The 11,270-nt window shown below is 27.2% G+C and overlaps 2 protein-coding genes across 15 annotated transcripts in view; both read right to left on the bottom strand.

Annotated features, from left to right (window-relative positions):
* LOC119610534 (protein kinase 4) overlaps positions 1-4,099 on the bottom strand; it is a 10,337-nt gene extending 6,238 nt beyond the window's left edge. The window contains exons 1-2 of the mRNA XM_037965794.1: positions 3,634-4,099; positions 343-909 (exon numbers count right to left, since the gene is read on the bottom strand). Of these exons, the coding sequence (XP_037821722.1) occupies positions 343-513 (171 nt within the window). The 5' untranslated portion in view covers positions 514-909; positions 3,634-4,099. The remainder of the gene's footprint in view (positions 1-342; positions 910-3,633) is intronic.
* Positions 4,100-9,208: 5,109 nt separating this feature from the next.
* Positions 9,209-11,270, bottom strand: part of LOC119610531 (titin-like) — a 114,037-nt gene continuing 111,975 nt past the window's right edge. For all 14 annotated transcript variants that reach the window (XM_037965784.1, XM_037965780.1, XM_037965779.1 and 11 more), the window contains 3 exons: positions 10,041-10,235; positions 9,670-9,972; positions 9,209-9,571 (listed from right to left, as the gene is read on the bottom strand). In XM_037965784.1, the coding sequence (XP_037821712.1) occupies positions 9,387-9,571; positions 9,670-9,972; positions 10,041-10,235 (683 nt within the window). In that variant the 3' untranslated portion in view covers positions 9,209-9,386. The remainder of the gene's footprint in view (positions 9,572-9,669; positions 9,973-10,040; positions 10,236-11,270) is intronic.

Raw genomic sequence — 11,270 nt, 5'->3', positions numbered from 1 at the left:
GCTAAATAGAATAGGTTTCGGATTAAAATATTCTTGACGTAAAAGTTTGTCTGGTATATTATTTGCAAATAATAGGTCTATTTGTTAGTCTATTATTTAAAATCCAGAAAATCTTATAGGATGCGATTCAAAGTACATACTTGCTTTCCTCGCTTAAAAATGTTTCTTAGCAGAAGGTATAGTGGGGATATTACATGCAAAATGTAAATAAAATAGTTTAGAAATGTTTTCATGAACCGATTTATTATTAAAAGACCCCCAACTGTGATAAACAAAATACTCGATTAATAGGATGTATACGCTTTATTTCCAAACTTTTATTAAAAATCTGTTAAAACTCACCTGAAAATATGAACTGCACGCTGATAGAACAATTTTGTGAGCCTGCAATTGCCGTCCTTCCGCAGCCAGTGTAACATCAACCAAAGTGCCATTGTGTAGTAGAGATGAACAGACCGAAATGAAATTTGGTTGATGATTATTCCAGCGTAAACAAAATTGTTGCACTGACATTATGACAAGTGACTAAAGAGAATGTTGTTTTTTCTTATAAAAAGGAACAGTAGTAGTAGTTGTTGTTGTTGTTGTATAGTAATAATTTATGTCAGGAACGTGTAATTTAATCGTATCAAAAAAAGAAAAAGGCTTTCTTCTTATTTTTAAGAAACTATTTAACACTCGATGTATAAAATAAAAAAACGCACACAGTGTGTATTTAAAAAAGTAATGATGACGCAACTTTTATTTTTTTGTTAAATAAAAATACACTTTTTTTTAGGCGCTGCAGAAGCAGCCAATATAATTTTAACGTTTTTTCAACACAATTTCTTTAATTTTTCTTTGCTGTTGTGTTTAATTATTGTATTTAATTTTTTTTATTTCGGGGGTTTATTATCAATTATTAATTTTCTAAAATATATAATATTTTTTTTTGATAAAGATTAGAAAAAATACTTTTAGTAGCAAAATAAAATTGTATTTAAAACAAAATCGGGAGTTGAGAGTGTATGTGTGTGTGTGTATTTTGACGTATTGTCTGACGTCGGTTTATTTCTGTTTTTTCTTTATATTTATTTATTTTTTTTGTTCTTCTATACTTTTTTTTGTATTGCTTCCCGTTGTTCACCAATAAAAACCAGCAAAAACAAATGAATAAAAATAATTCATACAGTGTCGTCGTAAAACATCATCTCCTCCTCCTTCACCTTAATCATAAACGTCGTCTTTTTAACACTATCGCTCTCACAGCAAAAAAAGAATCAAAAACAAGTTACAGTTCTATATTCGACTAGGTCGAATCTTAAATACCCTTCAGCTATAAATACATTTTATAAAGTTTTGGATCTTGTATGGTCCAATTATGGACCGGTCGGACAAACATTTCACAGTATTATTTGTATATGAATTCAATAATATGAATCTAATTTTGTCTCGTTATCGTTATCATTTTATGAATTTTTTTTTTTTTTTTTTTGAAGTGGACCTTGTATGGAAGCTATAACAAATTATGGATCGATTCAGCTTTCACTTGGTAATACTATTTGTATTAATGTAAGATTTATAGGTGCAGAATTTCTTCTCTAATACCGATATTCTAGAAGATTTTATTTACCATTTTCCGGAATTGTATATAGGTATGTATTTGTATGGGGACTATTTAAGATTTTGAACCAATTCTAAGAAATTTCAAAAGAATAAAATGATCTGTGACAAAATTTGTTGTAGTTGTAAGAATTAGAACTAGTTTGGGGGGTTGTTGTTTCTAAATCAATGTTCAGGCCTAAAACTTGTGCTACTTCCAATGGATTTGTATATTGGACAAAGTAAAGTAGGGTTGACTAAGCACTTGAATAAGTGATGGGTATAATGGAATGATGGACATTCATAGGGGCCCTCACAGTCTTTGTGACCAGTAGGCCATAAGAATATTGCTAATTCCCGATCTTAGTTGTGTCAGAACTTCTCTTATAGTTCTGACTGACATTAAAAGCTGCCTTATACGAGGACTGATCTATTGGATCCTGTACATAACGGTGTATATATGTAGGTACATCCATCTGACATGCCCCGGGGGAGCATCACATCTGAGATATTGGCTAAGCACTTGAATAAGTGATGGGTATCATGGGCACCTTGACCATATGCTGGACATTCATTGGGACTGTCACAGTCTATGTGTGACCAGTAGTCATTAAGCCTATAGCTCCATCCAGATCTTGCCAATGTCAGAACTACTCTTAGTTCTTGATGATAATAAAAGCTGTCGTATACGAGGACTGATCTATTGGATCCTATACATAACTGTTTATAATATAATAATGCATCCGACATGCTTCTGAGGAGCATCCACTTGCAAGTTGTTAAGGTTAGAATGACACCTCTGGTGATATTCCAATAGAAACTGATTAGTCGTTTCCTCGTGTAGGTGATGTTCCGAGGTAATTTGTAAGCAGTCTATTACAGACCTTTGGGAAACGTTTTGACAACTTTGAATGTTTCTCCACTGAGCATTACAGAGCGGAGGTGATCACACTGTAGCAGCATAATTAACCACTAACCGACTAATCCATTTGTAGCTACTACATAACGATTAATCGGTCTGTGAGGATAAGGTTTCTTTGTTTCCACTTAGCAATTTGTGCCTTATTGTAATGACATAAGCTAAGGAGGTAGTCGCTAATGAAATGAAACAAACGGAATGACAAACTTATATTGACCGATCTCAAGAAGATAAAGGCTATAACAAAATGCCCATATTTTTCTTCTAACCAAAAAAAAAAAAAAAGAGCTGCGGTGTTTTTGTGTACTTTTTTTGTTGTTGTTGTTATTGTTTTCGTTTTAAAGTTCTATATTTCCGAGTGTGATAATTCGATTAAATTAAAACTTAAAGCAATAATTAATATTATTATCTGATTTATTTATACAAAAAGAAATACCGATTTATTTCACTTTTCATAATTTACTAAAATAGATAAAAACAAAAAACCGTAATGAATATTTTTTTTTTGCTTGAAAAAAACACGATAAGACAACACACGAAAATACTGATTAATTTTGCTTGCTGTTGTTGGTTTACTCCTTTTCTTTTACTTTGAAAGGAGCAAACGCCAAAATTGTCGAAAAAAAAAACACTGAGTTGCAAAAAAAAGGAGTTAAGTTTGTTTTTACTTTTTTCTTTATAACACTTTCTTTTTGTATTTTTTGTTAATTTCTTTTTTTATTGCTTCATATTAAAATTATATTTTGTATAAAAAAAACAAATGGAAAATTATTAGCACTTTGTCAATGGCTTGTTTGTTGCTGCAGCCATGACGTCATTAGCAAAATTATTATACTTTTTACTTTTAAAGTAAAACAATTACTTATTTACACTTGATTTTTTATTATTTACTAAATTTGTTGATCATTTACATTATTACTGAAATATTTATAATTAATTTTAAATAATTTTACTTAGAAAAAACCTTGAACTTTTATGAATGAAGTGTTTTTTCAAAGGAATCTTGTTAATATTTAGCAGCAGCAGCAGGCCAACTAACTACAGCCGCCAATAGCTAAACATGGTTGCATTTTTTCTTATTGCAAAAAAAACACACTACACACAACGCCATAAATAAACATTTAATTAATTACTTTTTTAACATTTATTTCTTAAATTTTCCTCCAGCAATATTAACATGGTTCTTAATTTATTTTAAATTTCTTAAAAATCGTATTAAAACACATTTTTTTTTATAACAAAAAATTCATTTACGCTACAAAAATAACATAAGAAAAAAATCCAAAATGGCGCGTTCTCTTCTATTATTATCTTTTTCTTCTTCGTTTTATCACTTTATATTTGTTCCGTTTTTTTTTTTTGCGTTCCTCCAAGTTTTTTTTTTTTGCAGACAACTCGTTTATTTTTCAAGTTTTAACACTTTAATTTTTATAATTATTTAAGCATTTTATTAAATTTATTAAGCTTACAATTGAAATAATATATTTTTATAATATTTCTTTAAATTCTTTTATTATTTATGACATTTTTTTTTGTAAAATTTTCTTCACATTTTTACCACAAAGAAAATATGTTAGAGCAAAGGAAAGGCAGACTGAAGAGAATTTTTATGTAATGACAAGAAAAGTCAGAAATGCACAGAGTTGTATTTTGTTGGTAGTAGTTGTGTGTTTTAAACAGTGTTGCCTTGTTTACCAAGGATTTGTTTGGGTTTTTAGTGCTTTTTATAGGAATACAAATGATTTTTTTTGAATTTTTCTCAAAATTTGAAAATTTTTCACTTAAAAATCGAAATTTTACTAGAAAATTAAAATTTCACTACAAAATTTATAACAAAAATCAACATTTCACCAAAAAAAAATCAGCAGTTCACTAAAATATAAAAACTTTTCGAAAAAAAATTAAATTTCACTAAAAAGTCGAAATTTTACCCGAAATACAAAGTTTCACTAAAAACTAAAATTTTAATAACGTCGAAATTTCACTAGGAAATCTATTTCACAGAAAAATCAAAGTTTCACTAGAAGTTAAAAATTTCACAAAAAACAGGATTTCACTACAAAATTCACCAAAAGATTAAAGTTTAATGTTTAAAAACATTTCACTAGAAAAATAAAATTTCTCTCACAAATCGAAATTTGACCAAAAAATCGTTTCGCTATAAAATTAAAATTTCACTTAAACGGTAAAATTTCACTAGTAATTAGATTTTCACTAGGAAATCAAAGTTTCACTAGAAAATCAAAAATATCTAAATTTCACATGAATGTGAAAAATGAAATTTCACTCAAAACCTAAATTTCACCAGAAAATCTTAATTTCATTATAACAATTAAATTTCACTAAAAATATAAATTTTTCTAGAAAATCGTAATTTCATTAAAAAAATCGCACTAAATTACCGAAATTCACCAGAAAATCTAACTTTAATTAGAAAACCGAAGTTTCACTACAAAATCAACACATTTCACCAGAGAATTAAAATTTTACTAAAAAAAACTAAATTTCACTAAAAACCGAAATTCACCAGAAAATCTAAATTTCTCTAGAAAACCGAAATTCTTACCAAAATATCTTAATTTCACTAGAAAATCATAATTTCACTAAAAAATCAAAATTAATAAGAAAATCATAATTTCACCCGACTATCGAAATTTCACTAGAAAATTGATATTTCAGTAAAAATTTCACTAAAAATTCGAAATTTTCCAAAAAAACTAAATTTTACCAAAATATCTAAATTTCACTAGAAAATTATAATTTCACTAAAAAATCAAAGTTTAATTGGAAAATCATAATTTCACCAGAATATTGAAATTTCACTAGAAATCCGAAATTTCATCAGAAAATCTAAATTTCTCTAAAAAATCGAAGTTCACCACAGAACCAAATCCTCACTTGGAAAAATTTCACCTAGAAATTAAAGTTTCACTAAAAAAATTTCGCTAAAAATTTTAAAATTCCCAAAAAACTGAAATTTTAATAAAATATCTAAATTTTACTAGAAAATCATAATTTCACTAAAAAATCGAAGTTTAATTGGAAAATCATAATTTCACCAAAATATCGAATTTCACTAAAAAATCTAAATTTCATTAAAAAATTGCAATTCCAGCGGAAATCTAAATTTCATTACTAAAAAATTGACATTTCAATAAGAAACCAAAAGTCCACCAAAAAGTCTAAATTTCTTTAGAAAACCAAATTTTTACTTTAATTAAAAAAATTAATTTCACTAAATAACCGTAATTCACCAGAAAATCTAACTTAATTAGAAAACCGAAATTACTACAAAATCAATATTTCTCCAGAAAAAAACACATTTCACCAGAGAATTAAAATTTTAATAAAAAAACTAAATTTCACTAAAAAACCGAAATTCACCAGAAAATCTAAATTTCTCTAGAAAACCGAAATTCTTACCAAAATATCTTAATTTCACTAGAAAATCATAATTTCACTAAAAAATCTAAACTAATAAAAAAATAATAATTTCAACAGACTATCGAAATTTCACTAGAAAATTGATATTTCACAAAAAATTCGAAATTTTCCAAAAAAAAAAAAAACGAAATTTTACCAAAATTTCTAAATTTCACTAGAAAATCATAATTTCACTAAAAAATCAAAGTTTAATTGGAAAATCATTATTTTACCAGAATATCGAAATCTCACTAGAAACCCGAAATTTCATCAAAAAATCTAAATTTCACTAAAAAATCTAAATTCACCACAGAACCAAATCCTTAGTTGGAAAAATTCACTTAGAAATTAAAGTTTCACTAAACAAATTTCAATTTCGCTAAAAATTCGAAATTTTTCAAAAAACTGAAATTTTACTAAAATATCTAAATTTCACTAGAAAATCATAATTTCACTAAAAAATCGAAGTTTAACTGGAAAATCATAATTTCACCAAAATATCGAATTTCACTTAAAAATCAAAATTTCATTAAAAAATTGCAATTCCAACGGAAAATCTAAATTTCATTTTATTTCACAAAAATCTTAGTTTCGCATAATTTCACTAGAAAATTGACATTTCACTAAAAAACCAAAAGTCCACCAAAAAGTCTAAATTTCTTTAGAAAAGCGAAATTTTACTAGAAAATTGAAATTTTATTAAAAAAATCATCATTTCACTAAAAAATTCATAATTTCACTAAAAATCTAAATTTCACTATAAATCGAAATTTCACAAAAAATCAAAATTTCACTTAAATGAAAACTAATGTTACTAGAAAATCGAAATTTCACAAAAAATCTTAGTTTCGCATAATTTCACTAAAAAATTTACATTTCACTAAAAAACCATGAGTCCACCAAAAAGTCTAAATTTCATTAGAAAACCGAAATTTTACTAGAAAATTTAAATTTTATTAAAAAAAATCATAATTTCACTAAACGATTATAATTTCACTAAAAATCGAAATTTCACTAAAAATCGAAATTTTACTAAAAATCAAAATTTCAATACAAATCTAAATTTCACTAAAATGAAAACTAATGTTACTAGAAAATCGGAATTTCACAAAAAATCTTAGTTTCGCATAATTTCACTAGAAAATTGCCATTTCACTAAAAAACCAAAAGTCCACCAAAAAGTCTAAATTTCATTAGAAAGCCGAAATTTTACTAGAAAATTTAAATTTTATTAAAAAAATCATAATTTCACTAAACAATTATAATTTCACTAAAAATCAAAATTTCACTAAAAATCTAAATTTCACTAAAATGAAAACTAATGTTACTAGAAAATCTAAATTTCACAAAAATCTTAGTTCCGCATAATTTCACTAGAAAATTAACATTTCACTAAAAAACCAAAAGTCCACCAAAAAGTCTAAATTTCATTAAAAAACCGAAATTTTAATAGAAAATTTAAATTTTATTGAAAAAATCATCATTTCACTAAACAATCACAATTTCACTAAAAATCTAAATTTCACTAAAAATCTAAATTTCACTAAAATGAAAACTGGTGTTACTAGGAAATCTAAATTTCACAAAAAATCTTAGTTTCGCACAATTTCACTAGAAAAATGATATTTCACTAAAAAACCAAAATTCCATCAAAAAGTCTAAATTTTATTAGAAAACCGAAATTTCACTAGAAAATTGAAATATTATTAAAAAAATCATCATTTCACGAAACAATCATAATTTCACTAAAAATCGAAATTTCACTAAAAATCGAAATTTCACCAAAAATCAAAATTTCACTTAAATGAAAACTAATGTTACTAGAAAATCTAAATTTCACAAAAATCTTAGTTCCGCCTAATTTCACTAGAAAATTGACATTTCACCAAAAAACCAAAAGTCCACCAAAAAGTCTAAATTTCATTAGAAAACCGAAATTTTACTAGAAAATTTAAATTTTATTAAAAAAATTATCATTTCACTAAACAATCACAATTTTACTAAAAAACGAAATTTCACTAAAATGAAAACTAATATTACTAGAAAATCGAAATTTCCCAAAAATCTTTGTAAAAAAATCATCATTTCACTAAACAATCATAATTTCACTAAAAATCTAAATTTCACTAAAAATCAAATTTTCACTAAAATGAAAACTAATATTACTAGAAAATCGAAATTTCACAAAAAATCTTAGTTTCGCATAATTTCACTAAAAAATTTACATTTCACTAAAAAACCATGAGTCCGCCAAAAAGTCTAAATTTCATTAGAAAATTGAAATTTGATTAAAAAATTTTCACTAAAAAAATTCATAATTTCACTAAAAATCTAAATTTCACTAAAATGAAAACTAATGTTACTAGAAAATTTATATTTCACCAAAAATCTTAGTTTCGCATAATTTCACTAAAAAATTGACATTTCACTAAATAACCAAAAGTCCACCAAAAAGTCTAAATTTCAACAGAAAACCGAAATTTTACTAGAAAATTAAAATTTTATTAAAAAAAATCATAATTTCACTAAACAATCATAATTTCACTAAAAATCAAAATTTCACAATTTTTAAATAAAAAAACTTTTCTTTTTTAGTTTTTTAATAATTTTTATTTATATATTTGTTTTTATGTCTTAAAATAAAAATATGCATTTTCTTTAAGAAAAAAAAAATTATAAAATTAAGAAAAAACAAATATTTTTTTCTTAATGGTCTTCTACAAAATCGCACCTTTTATAAAAAACCAATGGGAAATAAATACAACTTTTTCTTAATTTTTTCGTTTTAAATATTATTAAATAAAATAAAAGGAAAATGCATATTTTTTTACAATTTTCAAACTGTATGCATTCGTTATTGTGATTTACTTTTTTTTTTTAAAATGTATCACAGTTTACAATTAATAAAATGAAAGTGAAAGTCAAACAAATTAGTTTTTTTCTTTTTTTTTTTTTAAATTGAAAAATAAATAAAAGAAATGATAACAATTTATATATAAATTATGTAATATTTGAGGATTATTAAATAATTTGTTAAAACAAAAATTGTGGCTTTTTAAAAAACTAATATTCCAAAAAAATTATTTAATATTTAGAATATCTTCGCTCGCTGTTGTTAAATGGGATTATAGAGTTTTTTTTTGGAATATGGGTTTTTTGGGCCACCTTTTTTTTCGGCTGAAAATATTACATAATTTTTACAAAAATCTTAAAACTTAAGGAACTAATTAAATTTAAATAGTTTTTATAATTTAGATGAGTTTTTTGTTGTTGTAGTGTTTTTTAAAAGTAGAAAAATTTCTAAACTATTAAACTGAACTTATGAATTAGTAGGTAAGTAGTAAAGTAAGTAGTAGTTTCGTCGTTTGTTTGTGTTTTGTGGTAGTTTTAATATTTTACAATTTTTTTTTTGTTTAATTAATTGGTCATTAATAGTTAGTTTACTGGTTTTTTAGGTTAAGAATTATTTCGAATTCTTTTTCTTCTTTGGCATTTTAGCCCAAATGCGGAAGAAGTATTCATCGCGTCGCAATAATTTACCGCGAGCATATGAATGTATATCCGCATCCATATGATGGTCACGCAACCAAGATGATGTATTACAAGAACTCATTTCGGTACGAGGTTCATCTGGTAGACTGGCGAGACCTGAATATGTGTAAGAATACCAAGAAAAAAGGTTAGTGTTCCGAAGGACCATATAGTTTAACTTGTTAAAAAGTCGTTTATGCAGTACAAAAACTTACCTAATGTTACTGCCTTATAGGGTTCCTCAGATTCCAACGGTTCACTTAAACCAATTTCATTTTTGGCAAAGATACGAATCATATATTCATGATTCTCCTGTAAGTCTCTAATTTGGAATTTCTGTACACCGGCTGGTACACGACCAACCTCAATCCACATGCTCTTCTTCATGTCACGTATAGCAATGTGATAACCGAGCAGAGGCGCACCACCATCTGACTCGGGTATACCCCATTCGAATACATGAGCATTGGCGGCAATAACTCTTGTTTCCAAGGGTGCTGTGGGTGGTGAGGGAACCGCTATAAAATTAAGAAAAAGATTTTATAAAAATTTGTAACATTATAGAGTTCCATCAACGGATACTTACTGGCATGTGTTTTTAAGGCAATACTTTCGGTTACGGCTGGTGCACCTAGACCAGCTTCATTTTCCGCCGATACTCTAAACCAATATTCAGACTTTTCTTTCAAATTATCCACAGTGTATTGTAGGCAATGAGCATCTAAGGTGATGACCTTAGTCCATGTGGTCGATGTGGATGAACGTTTTTCAATGCAATAGCCTGTTAAGGATAAAGAATGAGAGATCGATTAAGAAGTATTATCTTGCTAAAAAGCTATAACTGACGTAAATCAGTGAAAAATCAAAAATTCTCTTAATTGGTTTTTCAAAACATCATGACCTTTGACCCTATCTTTTTATACCCACCATCAAAAAAGATGGGGGGTATATTGATTTTGTCATTCCGTTTGTAACACATAGAAATATTGGTCATAGACCCACAAAAGTATATATATTCTGGGTCCTCATTAAATTCTAAGACGATCTAGCCATGTCTGTCCGTCTGTCCGTCCGTCCGTCCGTCTGTCTGTCTGTCTGTCTGTCTGTCTGTCTGTTGAAAGCGCGATAGAGTCCGAATGGAAAGTGCTAGAGGGTTGAAATTTCACATAAATATTTCTTATAGGTAAGGTTTGTTTAGTATTGAAAATGGGCAATATCGGTCCACGTTTTCGGATAGCCCCCATACAAGTGGCCCCTCGAAAAGCAGCTTTAACAGCCATAACTTGTTTAAAAATACGAATATAGCGATGAAATTCGATATAAGTAAGTTTCTTATGATCCCAAATCAATATGCGAAATTTTATGAGGATCGGTCCATAATTGACCCTACTCCCCATATAAGGTCCCCCTCAGAAAATGACTTTAACGCTCATTACTGGCTTAAAAATACTAGTATATAGATGAAATTCGACATAAGTAAGTTTCAAACGAGTCAAAATCTATCTAAAAAATTTTATGAGGATCGGTCCATGATTGACCCTACCCCGCATATAAGGTCCCCTTCAGAAAATGACTGCAACGCTTATTAATGGTTTAAAAATACGAGTGTAGCGATGAAATTCGACACAAATAAATTTAATACGAACCAAATTCTATCTACCAAATTTTATGAGGATCGACCCATAATTGACCCTACCCCCCTATACATGGTCCCCTTCAGAAAATTACTTTAACGCTTATAACTGGCATAAATATACGAGTATATAGATGAAATTCGACATAAGTAAGTTTCATTCGAGTCAAACGAGGTTTGATG

This window comes from Lucilia sericata, unplaced genomic scaffold (genome assembly GCF_015586225.1).
Source record: "Lucilia sericata isolate MDLA Ls3-8-SP2 unplaced genomic scaffold, ASM1558622v1 Contig001223F_arrow, whole genome shotgun sequence".
Lineage (NCBI taxonomy): Eukaryota > Metazoa > Arthropoda > Insecta > Diptera > Calliphoridae > Lucilia > Lucilia sericata.
This window is presented reverse-complemented; position numbering and strand designations above follow the sequence as displayed.